At 40.9% G+C, this 22,497-nt stretch overlaps 1 protein-coding gene across 1 annotated transcript in view; it reads left to right on the forward strand.

The window, feature by feature from the left end:
* spon1b (spondin 1b) overlaps nt 1-22,497 on the forward strand; it is a 103,444-nt gene that overhangs the window by 10,977 nt on the left and 69,970 nt on the right. The window contains exon 3 of the mRNA XM_084365415.1: nt 4,860-4,993. Coding sequence (XP_084221541.1) covers nt 4,860-4,993 — 134 coding nt within the window. The remainder of the gene's footprint in view (nt 1-4,859; nt 4,994-22,497) is intronic.

Below are 22,497 nucleotides of genomic sequence, written 5' to 3' on the forward strand. Positions count from 1 at the left end.
ACACACACACACACACACACACACACACACACACACACATTAATATAACTCTTATTGTCAGCTTTCTCCAGGGATCCGGGGTGTCTGTTCAAGCCTTGGTTTGCCTTGTCTGTCTCCTGTCTCTTTGTGTGTGTGATGACGTGTATGTGTGTGTGTGTCCGTGTGTGTGTGTGTGTGTGTGTGTTTGAACAGGGCTCTGCATTTGCTTGTGCAGGCACTCTGAAGCATCTGTGTTTACCGTCTCAACAGAGAGCGAGAGATTGAGTGAGAGAGATTGAGATAGACAAACCGTGGACACACACAGACATGCCAGCCTCTGCAGTGAAAACAAACGCTCCTTTGCCAGTCTTCCCACACTCCCGCTCTTTGTCTGTCTCTCTTTCTGTCTGTCCTTCCATCCCTCACACATTCTCTATTACGAATGATAGAACAATATGGCTTAAACCCTAACCGCGCTTGGTTTTTTCCAGTTTAATTTGTTTAAATGAAAGTCATGACAGTAATACCACTATTGCCTATGTCGTAAGTTTGAGTCCCACTTGGTAACATATTGTTGACTTGAACCCTGTTGACTCCTAAATTTAAGTCATCAGGCTCAAACCCAATCCTCCCCTGAGACCAAATTTAAGGAGTCTTTAGGAATCAGCATTCACAGAGGGAGAGAGAGAGCAGCTGCTCTTAAACAAGGTGGTTTCCATTTTGAAATAACATTTGAATGAAAATGCAAAAACTACAACTTGGAATCTAAATTCTAGGTCTTGGGGCTTGTTGTGGGACTTGTCTATCTGGACACTGAATTGGATTGTCTTAACCTGAAACTTAATTGTGCTGACTTGTGACTTGACTCTTTTGAGTTGGAATAGGACTTGGGTTTCCATTACCCTGACTTGGGGCCGAACTTGGGCATTGCTTGAGGATTTGAAGCCAATGTTTCAGACTTCGGACTTTACTTTAAGACTTACCTGTTCTAAGTATTGATGTGGGACTTGAACGTGTGTGATTTCCGACTTGCACATCTAGAATTTGGACTTGTCCGTCTTAACTTTAAACTCAGCGTTACAGACAGTCAACAGTTACAGACTTGACTGTTGTCTTACTAGTCTTGACATGGGACTAGCCTGTCTTGATTTTGGGTTGCCATTTGTAAAAAGAAATGTGGAATCTATTACTTCGAAACAAAGTAAATGACTTGAGACTTTGATTGACTTTGATCGACTGTGTAGACTTTGGACTTCACTTAGTTGATTCTTGCCTTGACTTGTTTGTATCCTGAGTTAACCATGCTAACCCATTCACTTGACTTCAGACTTGTCTGTCTTGAATTGGGTTGCCATTTTGAAAATATATTGTATTTTAATGGAAAAAGGAAAAAAACACAGGTACCATGACATGAATTCAGGACTGTCTGTACTTACCTGTCTTGTTGTGGGAATTGACTCTGGCTGGGATTTGAATGTTATGACTTGGAACATGACTTGGCTGCAATGACTTGGCCCTGGAGTTTCTTACATACAAATATCTTAACTGTTAATATCTTTTAATGTCTTAACCTGGAACATTACCTGGGACTGGACGGTCATCACTCTGGTCTTCGTGTAGGACTTGACTGTTCTGAGTTTAGACTTTTCTATCTGGACTAAGGACCCAGAGTTTTAGTCATGCTAATTGTAACCTTGACTTGATATTTGATTAAATTGGCTGTCTTGACTTGGAACATTACTTTGAACTGTAATGACTCTGGTCTTGATTTAGGACTTTATAGTCTTGACTTGGCATTTGCCTGTCTATGAGATTGGACTATTTGTACTAGGAACCTGACGTCAGATCTCTGTCTTGACTTGGCACTGACCGTCTTACCTTAGAACATTACCTGGACAGCCATGGCTCTGGGCTTGAATTAGGGTCTGACAGACTTAATTGTATTATGATTGTCTTTATCCAAATGACTGCAGTGCTGTCCAGTAGAAAAATCAGCCTGAAAGAACACAATGATGGATAACTGTTCTATTCATATTTGTCTTGCTATTGTGATTGATTTTAAGTGTGTACGTATATACATCTGAGCATTCAGCGTCATCACAGAAAATATCTGTGCCTTTTCTCGTCTAGACAGTAGCTATTTCTTTTAAGTATTATCCATGTGCAGTTTCTGTTTCAATTCATCATGTTGTACCCTTAATCTATCTCCATATTCCTCTCTCTCCCAATTTTCTGTGTCTGTCTTCTCCTTAAGCCTGCATCTTCCCTTTTCTTTGTGTTTCTCGCTTTCGCCTTTTCTTCCCTTATCTCTTTCATGTCTCTTTCCCCACTCTCTGTGTCGTTCTCTTCTTCTGGCGTTTAGTCAGTTGTTTGTGTCTGCTTTTGACTGAGAGAACTTCAGTCTTGCCGACACAAAGTAAACCAAGCTGTATATAAGGAGGTATGAGGAAGTCAGTACAGAGATACGCAGTAGTATGTATGCGTTTGTGGGCTCTGTATGTGTTCTCCCAGGTCTGAATGGATTTCAGTGTGTTCACAGTGTGCATCTATGTTATTGCATTTGGATGTGGAATAGAAAGTGTTGTGAAAGAAAGAAACTGAAAAAGAAACAAAGAAGGAAAGAGCTGTCTGTGACATTTGTCTACTTCTTGATGTGCTATCAGGAGTTGAGGACTGGGTGTTAGGTCATTGTTATTGTCGAGCTGAGGCAGCTGGAGAACACTAGCAACAAGGTCATAGGCCATGTCAGCATGTGCGTCTCTGACTGTGTGTGTGTTTAGTCTCTAAAATGTCTGACAAGGTGCAAGAACTGAAGGGAGTGAGCTGGACACATCCTGAATTCACAAGACTGTTATTATACAAAACCCTGCACGATTTGCTTTGGCTGAAGCTGGTGTTCCTCTGTGATTCATTGAAGAAATAAAAGATGTTATGTTAATGTCGTTAATGCAGAATAAAAGATTGGTCATATTACTGTTACTGGGGTTGTCTTGATATATGAAGTATAGACATCAGTTAACCACTGAGATTAAGGTTGGATAAAACTGGACATGCATGTTTCCCTCATCTCTGCGCTCTGCAGCTCCCACCATACAGTATCTCAGCACATAAAACATTTTGCTTCTCTGAGTCTCTGATCACTGATGATGAAAGACTACTCACTCTGAGGGCACGCAACATATTTACAAGGAAGCAAAGTGAATAGGTTCCCCTTTGATAAAATCTTAAAGAGGTCATATTATGCTAATGTTCAGGTTCATACTTTTATTTGGGGGTCCTAGTAGAATAGGTTTACAAACATTCATTTTCAAAGAACACATTATTTTTCTCATATGGTGCATTGCTGCAGCACCTCTTTTCTCACTGTGTCTTGAACGCTCCGTTTTAGCTACGGAGTGAGACATCTCGCCGCTGTTCAGTCTTTGGTGAGAGTTGCACATGCACATTACTTAACGGGCAGGATGTAGCCAATCAGAGGCAGAGTAGGGCGGTCATGCCGAGCAACGTAGTGTGATCCAACATAATGCTGCTACAGCTGGTAAGCATATATATATTATTTATATAATAACGCCTAAGTTATGGAAGTAAAGGCTCCACTCCAAACCAGCCGTTTCAGGCAGTGCAGGAGCATGGTTTCTTTGGGAGAGAGTAACTCCCTTTGGTGTGGACTTTGGGTTTTTTCACTTTGCAGACACAATAAAGGACAGGCAAAAACCCAAAAAGCATAATATGACCTCTTTAAAACTTAGTCCCTGTTAATGTGGTTTGTTAAGTGAACAAACATGACGAGAGCACTAACACATAAACAGCAGCTAACAGTTTTAGTTGTATTGGTCTTTAAAAGCCATGCTGGTCCTATTATGCTTATTCTATTATGATCTCATTTATCTGGAGACTTATTACCTTGTGTGGCCTTTGGCGGTCCTGTTTTCCTTCTGATAATCCTCCAGGGTATTATATGTATGGTTCAGTGGTTGGTCATTTTAAATAAAATGGATTGCCAGAGGTGTATTAGCAGCAATTAACCCCAACCCATTTTCAACAGTTGTATAATTTTATTGCAATCTTGTAATACATGGTTCAACTGGACAATTACTTTCTACTAAACTTGGACTAGATTTGCCATAAAGCTTGTTGTTTTCTTACCAAAGTAAAGCTGGACTGCATTGTCCAAGCTCAAATGTTTTTCTTAAGGAGTTCCATCTCTACACATCTACAGCCACACTAGCAGCTCTATAAGGCTGTAATGCTCATTCTAACGTCAATCAAACTGTAAGAAATATAAATCAAAGAGAAACATTGGCGAAATTATGATGGTGTTAGATAAATAGTCAGGGATCATTAAAGTCGTAGTAGTATCATCCTCTGGAGACTTTAGATATCTGGACCAATTTCATGGCAATCCATCCAATAGTTGTTGAGATATTACAGTCTGGACCAAAGTGTTGGACTGAACGAGCTGCCTACATTGCCATCCCTGGAGCAACATAGCTGGTGTGGTTAAAAACATCCAGCTGAGAAAGACTGAGCCAGCCTAATCTGTATCTCATCAAGAATCCAACTATTAGATGGCAATGAGCTTTTGAACTATATCTTGTTCAAATTATTTCAGAAAACAATAACAATATTTCTACTACGTTTTTCCTGTTTCATAATTAGAAGCAAGCACCTAGCGAGTGGTGCATTTGTCTGGTCAAGTATCTGAAGGTTTAAAGTTGATGTATGAGTGACAAAGAATTATCAGTCATCTCATCGAGCCTTGTCTGACCACAGTAAGAGAAGAGTTCTTGTGGGCGGCCATTGAAAGATCATGGTGACATTTCCAAAAGCGTTGTCATTTCCTTTTCAATTTGTTAATTCCCCCCTTCTTCTGTTTCTAGATCATTGATGAGGATGACACACAGTTCATGACCAACTGTGCCCCTGCAGTGACGGAGAGCACACCCCGCAGACGCACCAGGATACAGGTCTACTGGACCGCACCGCCTACTGGGGCTGGCTGTGTTATACTGAAGTGAGTTTTATTTTTGTTTGATATGGTTCAATTGTTGGAGAGCAAAAATACAATATCAAAATCAACTTGCTTGCAAAAAAAAATCATCATCTTTTTTTTAAGTAAGGCTGGGGAGTACAGGAGTAAAAGGGCTGTTTTAACCCCGGTTTGCCCTTCCCGACAATCAGAGGAGGAATCTGGGCAGAGCTTAGTCGGTCTCAAAGTTTGGCCCAAATTATCTGGTAATGTTAGGGATGTACTTAAACAGTGTGTAACCTCCCAAACTGCCTCAGACTCATGAGGGCCGGCCTGATAAATATCAAACATGTTTGATATCTAGGATTCAAATTCTGGACAACCAGATTGTCATTTCATCAGTACTTTCACAATAGCCAATGAGAGAGATATCCTGGAGTGATGTTGCCAAGCAACGCTAAACAACCCTAACCCTTGAGGCTAATGTTAATTAGCATACTATTGTTGATGGATAAAAGAGGTGCTGCATCGCCTCCTCTGGAACGATAATCTTAATAATATCCTGTAGTGTGTGACGCGCCATTATTTTCAAGTCTTATAGTGTGTGCAGGTTTGAGATTAGAGAGAAGAACCTCTGTGAACATTCTCCTTGAGTGCGTGATGCCTAGCTGAAAACTACCAATACAACTATGCAAAAGTACCCTATTACAACTAAAAGTCATGTTTTCATGATCCTGCATGTCATGGTTCCTGCAAGTCACAAGTCGAGCTGTAATACGTACACAAGGTATCAAAAGTAAAAGTACTGTTTCTGCAGTAAAATGCCCCCTGTGACTGTTTTAACAACTAACACATCACTGTGCAAGCAGCTTTTTACTCTTATAGCTGGTTGAGGTGGATCAATGTTTAACAACTTCATATTTGGTTAGCTAGTCTAGTCAAGTGGTTCCCAACCTGACGGTCAGGCCCCTCCTAAGGGTCTCAAGATAAATCTGAGGGGTCATAAGATTATTAATGTGAGAGGAACGAAGAAAAAAAAAATTTCCTACGTGTTTTCATATTTATTTCGTACTTCTTTAATATTTGCTTTTCTATGAAGAACATTGGATTGCATTAACTTTTCATTGGACTTTGAAACAATACCAATAATATCAATATTCAATAATTGAAACGAAACCATATGATGATTAGAGGGTAAATGTCTGCAGTTGAACTAATATCAACTCATCGACATCTGAAACATGACAAGGAGACAGAAGTACACACTGATTTTAGTCACAAGCAAAAATGATTGGCAGTCATGGTGTGATCTTTAGCAATGTATTCTAATATAAGCTGCCTATATGCTTTTTAATGTAAAATCTTAACCTGAAAAGTAACTACAGTAGTGGCTACAGCTGTCAAATAAATGCAGAGAAGTAAAAAGTGCAGTATTGCCCTCTGAACTGAAGTGGAGTAATAAAAACACTTAATTTTTAATGCAATTTGTGTTTTTGCAATAGCTGTGGTGGGACGCATCGTGTTTACTTACGTCCTTGGTGGTCAAAGGTCAATAGGTCCTCACAAAAAACATTTTTGTCCATTACGCAACAATTCATAAGATAATTATGACAGAATTGTACACAAATGTCTAATAGAATAAAATGATGAAGTGATAACATTTAATACCCAAAAGGGGTACTTCACAGTGACATCATAATATCTTTTGCAGAAATTGTTCTGGACATTATTCAATGCCAAAGCTCACGAAAAGCAACTTGCACGGTGTGCGGAGGCATACAACCACCAGGCGGTAATTCCAGTTTAGATTAAGTAACTTCCCATGGCCCTTCTTTGAAAATTCTCCTAAACTACAAAATCCAAAAATTTTACAGTCAGCTTCCAAAGAAACCTATTGAATTACTCAATTCACCCTTACTGTCAGAAAACTAAAAGAAGACGTGATTGAGTGAGTTAATCACGTGAATGTGTTTTTCCCTAGCAATTAACTGTTCAGAAGTTGACTCTCAAGTGTCAGATGTCAAGATCTGAAAACAAATACAAATAGAGAGTTAAAATCCCACCAGCCTCACTCATTATGGTGAGTTACTTGAATGTGCTGATTAGGCATGGGCCGGTATGAGATTCTGACGGTGATAACCTTAGGCAAAAATATCACGGTTTCACGGTATTATGATTACAGCTCTAAAATGTGTATTTTGAATGTCTGTATTTAAAAACAAAAAAAGGAAAAAACATTACACATGTGCTTCTCTTCTTCACCTCATGTTAGAGAAGCTAGCTGGTGTTATCCAGCTTAGCAATAAAGATTGATGAAAGAAAAAAAGTTATGGATAACTTTTTTTTTTTACTGAGGCAGATATGCTAACTAGCATGCTAAGATGGATCTATCTTAGCATGCTAGTTAGCATATCTGCCTCAGATACTATCAGAGATATAGAAAAGATAAGATATGGTAACTACCATCTGCCTCAGTAACAAGCTCATTTCACTAATGTCAGACGCTAATACGCTCGTTCATTTCAAGACAACATTAACTTTACCTTGAATTTAGCATACAGCGACGGGTGGTGCTCCCATAGATGCGCTATCATATTCAATGTTTTGCCTCCTCGGGCTGCCACCTTTCGCAAGCACGTTTTGCATGGGCGACCTTCTTTCTCCGAGCTGTGGCCGTCTGGCTTTTTACGGTAGCCGAAGTATTCCCATGTAGCCGACTTGGTTCTTTTAGACGGGGGAAAAGTTCGGGGGGCTCGCCTCCTTCAGCCATCATGCTGTTTGTCACTCACAGCAACTGCAGGTGCGCGGGGGGGAGGGCACTTTACACTGCAGCTGCACTCTGCGTGAGGGACCTCTACTTTCTCTCTGACAAGATGTCACATTAAAAAAAAAAAACGCTCATACCGCAGGAACGGTATGACGGAAAATTTTAGTGGTTTTGAAACCTTGTCTTTTTCATACCGTGGTATACCTTGAAACCGGTAACCGGCCCATGCCTAGTGCTGATATTTCTTTTGACAAAATAAAGGTGAGAAACGATTAACTGCGATCGTTTCAAATATCCACACACGTTCATTTCATGCAGTGACAGAATCAAAATCAGAAGCAGCCTAAAAGAAAGGAAATCAATCTCAAATCCATATGGTGTGCTCTGGATAATGGAGAGTACTAACAGAAAGTCGTTTTAGATTAAATTAAAAGCCACCGATATGATCCATCAACTTATACAAACACACAACAGCATGAGCACTTTATCTACTGTTTCTCGTTTTGTACTTGCACATTAGAAAGGAGAAATCTGGACTTCATGGCTGTTTTTACAGGCAGTCGTTATGGTGGTGTAGTGGTTATAGGCAACACATTAAGTAAGCTAATGCCAGATGTTTCTCCAGAAGCCACGACACACTGTGGCTTGTGAAAAGGGACCGGCTCGACAACAAAGAGACAGATGATGATTACGGGGGCAATTTGTGGTTTGAAGCAGGTGTGACGCTAAACCTGCACTGTTATTTCAAGAGGAGCAAATATGTGTGTGTTTGTGTGTGTGTATACGTGTGTGTGACCTAAGTTTGGTGGCAGCAACTCGTAGAACTACTGAAACTGTGATTTCCTGAAAAATGCACTTTGTATCAGATATAAGGGTTTGGACTTGTATCATGTGGACACACAGTAGATGAGCGCTATCGGCTCTCTCCGTCATTTTAAAGGTTGCATAAAATAGCTGTGAGACTGCTCATTTTCATTAGTGATTTGAGTGTTTCCTCGTGAAACAGGAGGGGGCTGTGAAACCAGTGGTGTGGTGGTAACTGAAGCAGTGAGTGTGCTATGAATATTAATGATGAGAGGAACACGTTCAGGTGTTAAAGAGCAGCCTGAGAAATCAGCTAGGGGGATAATTAACCGATATAGTTTGTATTATCAGATACTGTATATTGGTATTAGTGTATATGTCTGATAATAACAAATGAGAAATCGCAACAAAAAATTAAAATATATGTTTGAGGCGATTTTGAAATGTTATTATTGCATGGTTTGTCCACCATAGGATGCTGACAGGGTTTGTAAAACTGTAAAATATGCCGCCTATCATTGCAGCAGTTCTCTAATTACATTCAAGTTATCCTTATCACAATGTTCACCATGCATCTATGTACACTATTATAACAGGCAATATACTGTACATCAGTATGGTGTTGCATAATTAAATGACTGTTGAAACAAATACACAGTAAAAACAAGCTGTAACCTCAGCATTGTCATATTATCACATTAAAGCATATATGGGTGCTGAATTGCCTCGTTCAACATCCAGCAGATGCAAAGCAACATCAGCATTCTGAGTGGAGTTGTGTTTCTGTCCACGTGGTGAGTGTAAGTCCAATATTTGCTCCTCTTTTAGCTCTGTTTTGGTCTCCACATCCTGAGAACCTTACCTGGCTCTTAAGCATCGAAATCCTCCACCGTGTTCACCAGCTGGCAGCTAACTTTGTCTGGCTGCTGTTTGGTACTGGGCAGGTACACTACAGTGGGTTTACTGTCCCAAAGCCTTTTAACTGACAAAGAGTCAAACCTCTCCTGTGAAAGCTCCAGAATAGCTTCACATCAATTCTGGCATTTTATGCATTGGACTTATTCTAGAAGTGAAAATCAGCTTTAGCTTCTATTTTTTGACTTGTATCTCTCATTACTGCATATGCTTAAAAAGTCATCTGCAGAAAATCTACATGGCTGGAAACAATGTAGATGAGAGTGATGATTCTGGACCAGGCCAGAAACCAAAAACAATGAGCTCAAAAACACTGAGATAGAGAGACTGAGAGAAACTTTAGAGTCTGCTGATAATTCTCACTGGGTTTCGACTTCAAACAACCCCTGCATTATCTATGTCAAAAAATGCAGCTTTGGTTTCACTATCTAAAGTAGACATTAACTTGCCATGACTCCAAGGTAGAGGACCAGGACCCATCTGTCCCACGTATGAAGAAGATATTTTTTATCTCGGACATCAGACCACTTGCATTTATGGAAACCGGCTGACCAAATCCAATGCTCCAAAACTTTTTGTTAAAGAGAAGTAACAAAATCACATTAATGGATGGAACAGAAGAAAAGGCAAAGGTTGTTTTTTTTTTTTTTTTTTACACAAAAATGCTTAATTACACTGTTCATTGTGTGTAATAATAATAGTGACGACACATTACTCTTCTAAGCTTCTAAGGGCGCACTCATACTAGGCCATCCGTACCGTGCCCAAGAAGTCCAGTTTCTTTGACTAGTGTGAGCACTCTGTACCGTGCTCACGCACAGTACACATCTTGGCCCTGGCACAGTTGGAAGAGGTGTGCTTCGGCACGGTATGGTTGGTCATGCACAAGCACAGGCACGGGTATGCATCGTGGACGTGATGTATAATGATGGGTATTACGCCACCTTGCATAATGGAAAAATCTAGGAATTTGAGAGGCCGTCTATGACCAAAACAACACAAAGTAAGCCACAAAAAGTCAGTAAAGTCATGTTCTCTGTGTTGTTCACAGTCAGAGAGGTAACCGTGCTCAAGCCCGGTTGCAGCCGGAGCGAAGTGAGTGCAGGCCAGCAGGGGACTGGGGAGGAGGGACAATTATGCTTCGGCACGGTACGAAGCAACTGGGCCAAGTGTGACTGCGCCCTAAGGCTCATGCACTAATTATCCTATTATATGTATATAATATATATATGTCCAGTGCAAAACATAGTCAACCCGAACAGGAATAATGTGAAGCTCTTCTGAAGTGTACACGAGACAAGTCTGATGATTATCTGGTGACTTAAATGATGTTTTGCTTCGTCTTGAGCTGCCCTCTCTTCTTCTTAACACTGCCAGACTGAAAACCTGTAAGAAATCAAACTTTAAACAAGGGGATGCATGCTCTGAATCACTAAAGCATTTTCACAAAGACCTATGATGAAAGTTTTGATTAAAAGGTGTATGTATTCTGTTTAGTTTACACACCATGACCTCAGCTGCTCTGTGGAGGAAAATATTTGAATTTGATTGAACACGGTGAAGTCTGTGTTTAGCCCCCTGGACTACAATACTTTGACGCTCACGTCATGATGAACACATTCATTCTTAATGCTGTTCTCACTAGAGCCACAGGCTGTTGTGGAATTAGGAGAAAATCGTTAGATAGACAGCCGAATAAAGCAAGAAGACAAGGAAACAAAGAAACAAGGGATTGTTTGTCTACGATTGATGCGTCTACAAATGTAGTACTTTATTGTAGCTCCTAAAATAAATACGTAATGAAGAGTTAAGTTTAATTCATGCCACCTGTGCATTTACAAACAAATCATTTGGGTTGGAGCGGTGTGTGGTGGTATCAGAATTGACTGCTCGTACTGTCATCTTGTAGGAGGGCCACTTCAGCGATCAAGTACTACAAGACAGCGCAGTATTTCTTGCAGTTTTTACCAGTGCAAATCTTTTTTCCTCATAAGTAACTTATTTAAACCTTGCACTAGGCTTGTGGTAGAGTCGGTCTTCCTGGTCTTACACCATGGTCAGGCTTACGCTGATTACATTACTTTCAGACCGCCCCCACCGTCATTTTGCTTTTTAAAAAAGAAATCAGTAGTCCAACACATTGCAACTTCCGGAAGCGTCTACTTGGTGCAGCAGCGGGGCCAGCAGCAGGAGTCAAATTTAACTTTTAGCATGGAGAGAGTTAGGAGAGCTAAATGACAAGGTGATGGCGGAGGATTTGTTGTCAAAGCGAAAAATTTGGCAATTTGGCAATATGTGGGATTTAAACTTAGTGACGATAGGGGGCGGAAGTGGCCCGGGGGGCGGCAGTTTGAGACCCCTGAACTATAGTATCACCTCAGAGTGTTACTACAGACATACGTATATTTCAAGTTGAGTTCAAGTTTAATTTCTTTCAGGTCATAATATTTTGTGAACTCATAATGAAGTTCAACCAAAAAACCCTTTTATTTTTCCCTTGTGACCAATAATAATATTAAGTAATAATTTCTGAGATGATTATCGTAAGGTGTAAATCTCATGCCATCGCAACCTGAAAATGATATGTCGGCTCATACAGGTACAGTGAGTTGTGGCAATATGTACAGGTGGAGAATACAAATGATAACTCAGAATGAATACGCCTCTGAAATAGTTTCTTCCCTCTGTCTGCACCCCTCCCTCTTCCTCCACAGTTGTACTTCTTTCCGCCTCTCTCATTTCCATCTCCTCATCCGACTTCCGAAGGGAATAACCTCCCTGACACGCGTCTCTTCCTCCTCTGAGCAAGATGCTATAACTTGCCCTTACCTCCACAGTATACTCACAGCTGTTACTTTTAATTTATCTGCCGCTGTTGTATGACAGATGGCACGTAGCCATCGCAGTGTTTGCTAGTCCAATAAATCTAGCCCTGCGTAGGGGAACATCTGCTATGCAAATTCACCTCGTATTACTGTCACTTTTGTCTGTCAGCGGTGAGATAGAGATTCAGCATTGCCTCATCTAACACGGTCGTCTTTCTGTCTCACTCTGTCTTCTTCCTTAACTATCCCCTCTCTGCTGTTTTCACTTTATCTTTGTTGAGACCAGTTTTTTTGATTTTTCCCCATGGTGCTGCTGGGGAGGTCTTCATAGCAAATTAATGTCAGTCAGAGAGGAGATACTTCGCAGTCGGTCTGTGTTATAAATGTCACTTTAGTAGACGACGTTAGCAACCGCCTCCTGTGAGTCTTTTCTCCTTCATACTGGCCAGTGTTGTATTCAAAGGAGGAACTATGTAACCATGAGATCACCAAATCCGCATATTTTCACTTGCTTATGACCCCACATCATCCAGTGTCAATGGAGTATCGCCACACTTGCACCATGGGAATGCTCTTTCTTCCCCTCTCTTTGTCTTTTCTCTCTCCTTTCCATACACATATATTTACACACCAATCAGCCATAATATTAAGACCACTGACACTCAAGGTACCATTGGATAATGCTTTATGCATGAGGAGTTGTACTTTGTCTGCAGCGATGTTAGGATTGGTATGTGTCCCACAGCACATATATATATTCCATTCCAGCACATCAGACACATCTCTCAGCTTATTCCAAGGAACTTCAAGTAAAACACCTCACAGAGTTGGGAGCATTCCAACACTTTTCCCTCGCTGTTGAAATCTCGTTTTGTCCTTCAATCCTCAGCAGGCCTCCAAGATTGTTTTCTTTTAATTTGATGCCAACTTCAGCACCTGCTATCTCAAAATCAATGCAACTATTTTTTTGGAGGAGTGGTGTCAGAGCTGGCAGGCTTATTTTTAGTACTAGATAAACTAGAGATTTAAGACTTGCAAGATCCGTTGTTAAGAAATACAGTATGATAGCAAAATTGATCTCTACTAATGGAAGAGTAAATGGATACTGCATTCTATACAGAGCTACAGCCAGCACCTGGTTAGTTTAGTCTAGTGTAAAGACTTTAAACATGAAGAAGCTGCTAGCTCTTCCATGCTAGCAGGCTAAAAAACCTTCCAATTATGGTTGACCTAAAGTAATGTTTAAGCAGAGAGTGACTGGTTGAACTGGAGAGAAAAGGAAACAGTGAGAACAAGGGAAAGAAGACGGGAATTCACATCAGTTGAGTGAAGTAGAGTGAGTCAATTGACAGTATTGCATTTTAGCCAACAGTCAGACATTTTGTCTCGATTTGAAACTGTTGAATGTTTGAAAATGAGCTTTGTTCATAGTTCTTTATCAGTGATTTATGTTAAGTTGTGAACAGTTAATTGGAAAACTATTCACCAAGCTAACTGCTAAGATGTGGGAACATGGTGATGTTCTTGATTTAAAAGAGGCAAGAAAGCTGACTATAAAATTATTTTTTAAAAATCCCCCAAACTTAAAACCAAAACACCATCTTTGGCACATGTTGTAGGTTTTCCCTTGCAGTGAGGGATTATGGGCAGACACACTTCGGTGCTGGTTTAGATGATCTGACTGAACTTTGTTTGCAACCTTTCTGATTGGGACTGCTCATGTCTTCTGACATTGTTGTCGCAGCCCAGTCACCAGGATATAATGTGAGGAGGTAATGTCTCTGTAAACCACAAATACGTCCAAGTTGACATTTGTACTGAAACGTGCCATATCACACTCACATTTTGTGCTTATTAGCAGACTTTTAAATCCGGAGGAAGGGGGCAGTGGTGGTTATCAAAAACCACAAGGCTGCCAAACGGGCGCCTGCAGGTCGGGTCTCTTGGGACATTTTCAGATGTTTCTGTGGCAGCTAAACTGGGTGTTTTTTAAGGAGACCAGGACAACTATTTGTCACGGGACTTCAGACCATCTCAAGCTGTTTTTTAAGGTATTTTGAGCCAAACCATGATGTTTTCCTAACCCTAACCAGGTGGTTTTGAGAGAAATAGAAAATTGAACCTAGACAAGATGCAACAAAGAGAAATGTAAAACTTGAAATGTCTTTGGTTTTGTGGAAATGTAAGTGGGTTGGTTGTAGGAATTTGGTCAAGAATCTCAACAGCTACTTTGCTAAGTACAATGTTGTCACAACGGCGAAGACTGACGGCCACAACCACATTTCTACCCATTAAATGATCCTTCAAGATTAGAGCTTAAATAATCAGCCAATAAATCAAAACAACAGGAAACCAGCAATCTGATTATGGAAGCTTAGACTGGAAGAATCTTTGCGTTTTCCCATTTTATGGAACAAAAATTTAACAAACAGTAGTTTTCAAATGAATTAATTAAGATGATGAAAACAACAGCCGTGTTTACAGGCATGCTGCTCCTTCCACTCCCACTCCACTTGGGACTACACTTCTTTTCACAAAGTTAAGTGATGTGTGAGCTGAACACCTGAACGAAGTCAGCTGTTAAAAACAGTTCATCAGTTTCTTGGCAAGCAGAACGTGTCAGCCGCTTCAAATAGCATTCTGCATCATGAGCTATCTCTGCTCGTCTCAGCCGTTACTGGCACTGGAACTAACAGCTACTTCAAGATACAATGTGCAACTTTTCTCCTTGAGGCAGGAAGTGTACTGTCAGGCCTGCCCTCCTCCTCCTCAGCTGGTCAGCTTTTCGCCCCAACTGTCGTCATTCATCCTGCCGAGCTGTCTTACTTGAAACAACATGTAGCCTGAGGTGGAGGCAACCGAGCCTCCACAGGTGCTGAAGAAGCCCATGCTTGTGTTGACCATGTTTTTAACTTTTCTGCCACGCATATTTAGCTTCACTGTGTTTATTTTTGATACCTTTGTTCCATCCCTGCTGTTCTTGTGTCTTACCTAAGGTTTGGCTTAAACAAGCAAACAGGAATCCTGGCATGACTTATTGTTATACAAGGGATAATACAACAGTGTGTCTTGATAGGTAAAGTGGAGACGTCCATTACATGAGTTTTATTGAGCTTTTACCATGGCCACTCACCTCAGGCAAAAAGAGAGGCTGTGTTTAAAATGTAATCATTTTTTAAAGCATGTTTTTCAGTCAGTTCAGCCCACGATTAGCTCCATCTGACCAAAGAGTAGCTTTGGTTTTTTGACAGTTTTCTGCTGAACGATTCAGCATCAAATCTGCTTTTCAAGTCAAATTCCTCATTGAATCCAATTAAGTTTGAGCTTTCAACATTTATAAGTAATGACATTTATAAGTAGCTTTAACTCAACGATTTAATTAAGGTTTGTAATTGGCTGTCTGTTTTTCTCGCACCCTAATTAATATTCATAACCTGCATCTACAACCTGAAATTGAGAAGAGATGAGGAAGAAATTAAATATTAATTAAATTGATATCAGACACACAGCAATTAAAGGTTTAGCTTTTTTTTAAAATACCTAATCTAAATAATGGTTCCAATGCAGATGTTTGAATAGGAGATATTAGTAGAATAATATATACTGTATATTTCAGTCATTCTTCCTTTCTCTCACGACAGCTGCTACAGTATGTTATTTCCTGTTGTCAAATGGAATTGAAGTATTAAGGAAATGAGTCGCAGCTGATATAATCCAGTACCAGTGATGTTAGCAGTGGCGGACTCATGTTTTTCGAGGGGCGGGGGCGAAATAACAAAAGGGCACCAGCTGCATTCGTCGGGGCACCTGCACACAGAAAGTCATGATACATTTACAATGAACTGGAACATTTAATCATGTTTTATCTACCACAGAGGAATCCAAAAGGGCACTTTCGCAGTTTTTTGTGAGACATCATTATCACCTTATAAAATTATGACTGATGTGCGTCATGACACAATGTGTGTTATTTTGCCCACTCCTTCATTTGCATTTCCCCCCCCCTTTTTTTTGGCCTTTATCATGGCTTATTGATAGGACAGCCAAGGAATGACAGGAACAGGGTGGAGAGGGGATGACATGCCGCAGTGGGCAATAGGTTAGATACGATTATTAGGCAGTTGCACCAAGGACACAGCCTCTGTGCATGAAGTGCACCACGTACAGAGGCTGTGTGCTCGCCACAGCTGCATATAGGTCTACCAACTCTCTACTAACTGAGCTACAGGGGTACCGCTATTTGTGTAAAGTGGTCTAAAAAGAGGTAAAGAGGTCTTGGCTAATTTATGCAAATAACGTGCGTCCAACTCGACCGCCACCTACGGAAACTTCAGAAAAACAAAAAAAAACTAAACGATCTAAAATGAAGACAGATTCAGCAGCTGCAGGGTGGATTTCCTGCCTCAAATGTTTTCAGAAACACATTATGGTGATCTATTTTCATTGTCCCAGAGAGAGTTTCTAAACGGTCCAATCAGGTGCAGCCGGACAGTGTATGTTATGCGTGGTTGTAGGCAGTAGGTAATTTGTTAATTTTTAACAGGGGGTTTGGCTCAATGGGCGCACCACCCTAGCTTGACACACCTATGTACTGTACACCTCCCAAAAGACATTGTTGCAGGACGCCTTAACCATCTGACATTTCTAATTCTACAATTCCATTTTATCCAGTTATCTTCCTTCTCTCCCTACTACAATTGCCTTTTTATAACTGTATTAAAGTAATGAGTAAATACACCTTTAAATTGCATGCAGTGGACTGAGTTTATTCAGGCAGGGTTTTGTCATGTTTCTCACAATACACTACAAGCAGGGTCATTTTAAGTTACATGACCCCTTGGAATTTTTTACCATCTAAATTCCTTGAAGGACACACAGTGAACATTGTGCAAAATAGTAGAGACTGACCGATTTAGCGGTAGACCGATTTTATCGGCCGATATTAGCCTCTCACAGATATATCAATATCGTCGTATATATATTGTCCGATATGCATCGATATGAAAAACTTTATATTTAAAAACTATAATGCAGAAAAACATGTTTGGGCTAATTTAAAATTGGTGTAATGACACAGTTTGTCCAGCAGAGTGCGCTTCAACGGGGGATAAAACAGCTGGTGTCAGGAAATGTAACAGCTACCTCACTGATGGTTAAACTATAAACAGCACAAAAATGACAGTTACCAACATAACATAAGCCACTATGTTCTGAACAGACAAGCAAACTTGTTGTGCTCCTCCTCTACACGAGAGATGCGCTGGGAATCCACCGGAAGTTTTATGACGTCGTGTCTGCTACAGGTTTTGTTCTGCCCTCCGCACGGCATCACATCATGAATGTATAAAGAGAACCCAGCGGGAAAGTTACAGAAGTGGAGCCGATTCTGTTGACTTGCTCAGATTTTGTTGATCTGGTCATTTTTCGTTTTTACACAATCAGGAGTCTGCACACAGTGTTTTATTTTGAAAATTGACCGGATGCTCTATGCCACCCGTTCCTGTGTCTCTGACTTCCTGCCGGCGTGATCTGCTCTGTGCAGCTTGTTGCGGCTTCCGTCAAAAACCAACCAGGCAGCTGGAACGCAAAGCGGCCGTGCACGGCTTGACTCCACTGTGCGCCGGAGCTGATCGCGGCCGCTTGTGATTTGTAACACACTTTCGGCAAATAGGGGATGGAGAGTGATGGCAGGTTAACAAGGGGGATGCTTTTTGGTAATTTTGCTAACAAGGGGGACGGCATCCCCCATCATCCCCCCTCAAATCGCCTACTGGTTGTAGGAGGATGTTTCTCGCAGCTTGATCTCTTATGTCCATACAGGCCCCTGTTGACAAGTAAGCAGTCATGTAGCATTGTCTTTAGCAGTTTAATGCTTTGTTCACCAGCTTGTTTCTAATTTTGTACTGGGCAGGTAGTGCTAGATTAATGTATTAAAGCTTTTTAACTAAAACCTGCTGCCTGCAGTTGTTAAAACTAGGTTGTTGAGAACAGTAATCATCAGTTGATCCAAACAGTATAGTTGCACTAAAATAAGCTAAAATGTTTTGTATAGCTCTGGTTAACTGATTACTGTCTCTGGGTTTGTCAGTAAGACCAACCCCTTTCACATTATAGTAATATTACTGATTAGTGCAACTTTAAGGTTTATTACTTCTTTAAGTGCCAAAAAAACATGTTTCTGAAGTAAAAAGCAAAGCTGCTTAGATGTTTACACTGATATGTGATTTTTTACCCGGAGACATTTTCACAGTTTCAAAAGAAAACAACTCTCGCACATAGATCTTTGAAATGATCTTCCAACCTCTGTAGATGAAACTAGTTGGCACCAGAGAGTTTTGTTGATATCTGGAGAATATATAGTAAAAACTACTTGATTACATTTCTGTTTCTTGGGGAAACTGACAAATCTTCTCAGAGTGCTTAAATAATGGTGAAACACCCACACAATTTCCCTCCGCTCTCCAACTTCAAAGCGTCTTCCACTTTCAACTGCTGCATCTTATGAGGAGGATTTTCAGTGGGAAGGTTTTTTTATATTTATGCCTTGTTTTGCTTTTTTATCTTTTGCAAACGCGACATGCCTGAATATGCAAGTTCCCTGGTGTGCAGCATGGTGTGTACATACGTACATGGGAGATTGTGTGTGTGTGTGTGTGTGTGTGTGTGTGTGTGTGTGTGTGTGTGTGTGTGTGTGTGTGAGTGAGAGATTCTGTTTGTGTTTTCCACCTCGGGTCACCGAGGTCCATTGGGTAGTTCTGATGAGCTCATCTCAAATCTGTTCTTTAATCTCTAAGAACTCCTGAAAAGTCTTTCAGTGTCTGCAAACATTTCCACCCAGAGCTAAAAGAAAAACAGAGAGAGACATTAAAGTGAGTGTGTCTGAGTAGAAAGAGTGTGTGGCAGACTGTTTTCCAATCTAAGTTTTGCTGTCCTGTTGTCATGTCTCATCTCCTTATCAAGTTTACACTTACATTTCTCCTCTCGCTCCATCACTGCCCTCCGGCCGTCTGCTCATCACATTTTCACCTCACATCGACCTTCTGCTCGGTCTCCCCATCAGTATTCTGCTGCTGTTACTGGGAGGCCTCCAGGAGGAGGAAGAGGCCACCAGTCGTCTGTTCGTTCAGTGACAACACAAGTCTGAATGTGAGACTCTGTGAAGCTGCTTGACAGGAGGATCTAAACTCTTCTGTCCCGACGCAGTCTCAGACAGAGACAAGCCTTTAGTATTGATCACAGGACTGGATTATTTCAAGTCTGCTCAGGCAGACGCCACTGGTGCCTGGGTATTTGCTGCTATTTAATGTCAACTTTAAAGTCCCGTGAATGATAAATACAGAAACGAATTTGTGCTACAAACTGAATCTTTCTGTGGTGCTACTTCTTTAACCAGCCATCTCAGACCCATAACACACTACTTTTTTTGCCCAGAAATATACACTTACGAAGGCTCTGGTGCAATCGTATCCCATTCTGGTCAACGTTTACAGAGGAGCAATAGAAAGCATCCTGACTGGAAACATCACAAACTGGCATGGCTAATGCACGGCCCAGGACAGGAAGGCGATTAAAAACCACCGAGAACATCACTGGTACCATCGACAGAGCATCAGTGACATCAGTGAAGTGAGATGTCTGCGCAGAGCCCAAAGGAAACTAAAAGACAACACCCTCCCCTCTCTTTACGGTCATGAATTGCAGTCCTAACTCTTCGGAGAAACGTGTCTTCACCCCAAGTTGCATCATCCAGCTGGGTGAATTTACCTCCTCTCATGTCTTTGCAAGGATTTTTAAATATAGTTTAGCCACCTCTATAAGTTGCTCTGTGTTCACTGGAGGTGAGATGTGATTCCCTGAAAAAAAAAAAGGTATTTATCTTTAGATGCAGAGGAATTCTGAATTTCTTCATCATCAACTTCACTGTAGTGCTGTCACTGTCCACTCCTACTGGTTATTTGTTTTGCTGTTTTATCTACACAGGCTCTTTTTAAAAAAAATGTTTTTTGTCATATTTGCAAACAAATGAAGACATAAACTAAAAATAAACAGGAAGAAATGATTTGTGTTTTTAAATGTGACTTGATGATCTTTTGTGAAGTGTATTAGTGCAGCCAGGAGCACTTGTCAGGGAGAGAAAACATTATTGTATGAAAGTGTAACACAGTCGTATGTGTTGGCACTGCTCTCTGGAGAGCTCTCCACATGAATCCAAACAGCGTGCTGCAGATTCAGCGGGGAGCGCCGTCTAAACCTCCAGGGTATAAGAGAAGTCAGCAGACATGTCGCTGAGATGTGGAATATATATAATGCATGAGGCATGAGATGCCAATAGAAGTAGGATTAATGAGGAGTCTGAGGCAAGGGAAGTACAGGCAATAATAAGAATCTGCCAACAGCAGTGTGGCAGATCAGAAACAGATGGAAACAGAGATTTTGAGGCAATGATATTCTTTGTTGCAAGATTGTCTTTTTGTGTCAGAGACAAATATTTATTTTTTCTACAATAGCCAAACGTGCCATTGCATGTTTAAAAGCAACGTCTTATAGGCATCTGCATTACATTTTGCTGCCAGGCGTTTAGAGTACATCAGGAAGTGGCAGAGGCAAGTAGCCAGCTGCTTCATGGGTGTGCTGTTTGACATGACAGTCAGAGAGAGAGGACGTCTCCAGAGAAAAGACCGGATGTGAGAGTCCAGATCTAATGGAAGAAGCCTGGTGCTGAATCCCACAGTCAGAGGGGAAATGGCAAAGGAAAGTGCTGTGATCAAATTGTGTTTGGGTGGGTGTTGTCTTTTAGTATCCTCTGGGCTCTGTGCAGACATCTCACTTTGCCAGTGTCACTGATGCTCTGTAGATGGTACCAATGATGTTCTGGGCGGTTTTAATCACCCACTGTAGAGCCTTCCTGTGCTGGGCTGTGCACGAACCTTGCCATTTTATGATGTTTCCTATATGATATAATATAATATACCTATGTGTATGTGGGGGTGACTGTTAGGCTGGCCTATTTTTGCAGGACACAGGTACCATAAGAATACACTACATGTTTCATTCACTTTAAAGCTGCAATAATCAATATTTTCACATAATCAATAGATTCATTGACTAAGTGTAATGTGAAAGGGTTAATTCACAGTAAGGAACCAACAGGAAATCATTCCCCCAACTCGCTGTTCCCCTCAGGTCTACACAGATTTTCATTGTCTTTAAGCTCATTGTTTCGGTTTTACAGCCACAACTTTACTGTTGTGGTTTATTCACACCACTCACATCAGCTGTGTTTCAAGCAGCAAAAGCAGCCAAGTTGCTGGCAGACAATCATAAAACCACCAAACACTGCCTGCACAGCACAAACGGCACTAGCGGCTAGCTGGTGAACAAAGTGGAGCATGTAGCAGCTTAAGGAGGTTTTGTTGGTAGAGACAGAGCCAGAAGGTGACTGTTGGTTGCATGTTCATCCAGTTGCCAGTAATACAACTGTAAATGATTGCTCTGCTGTCTGCTGTGTCAATGAGCCAATGTGAATTGCTCTCTAGTGCATTCACCATAGCAAGGTCATAATTCATCAGTTGTTGTTCCACTGCCTCCAAGGAGAGAAGACATTTATTAGAGTTTTAAAACAGACTGTTTGAACATGTAGCATCAGAATCAGCTTTATTGGCCAACTAGGTGTACATATAGGAATAATAGAGATAAGGAGTTTGACATTTTTAAGTCGCTCATAACATACACACACACACACACAAAACAAAAACACATACCGACTAATTAATATATTCATAACTAGTTATTAATCAAGTTACAAAAATAAACTATTTATAGTGGAGTGCAGAGTATGAATTGAGGAGTGTCACAGCCGGAGGAAAGAAGCTGCTCCGTACTCTGGTGGTACTCATCAGATACAACATGTGGGTGTTGCCTTCATATCCTTTGGGCTCTGTGCAGACATCTCACCAATATCACTGATGCTCTGTAGAAGGGTACCAGTGATGGTCTGGTTTATAGAGCCTTCCTGTCCTTAAGACAAAAAAAGTACCAGAAAACATAACACAGAGGCTGCCGGCTAACATATCACATCTGTGAGATATGTGTAAATGTTTAATCTGCATACTGACCAGTTTAAATGTACAGCGTGCAGAATTATCCTCCAACACAATATATAAGACTCGCACACAAAAAAAAATCCTTCTCAATCATCAGTCATGACCCACGTGAAGTGTGTATCTGCAGAGCTCCAG

This window comes from Pagrus pagrus (genome assembly GCF_965226575.1).
Source record: "Pagrus pagrus genome assembly, chromosome: 10".
In the NCBI taxonomy this organism is placed as follows: Eukaryota; Metazoa; Chordata; class Actinopteri; order Spariformes; family Sparidae; genus Pagrus; species Pagrus pagrus.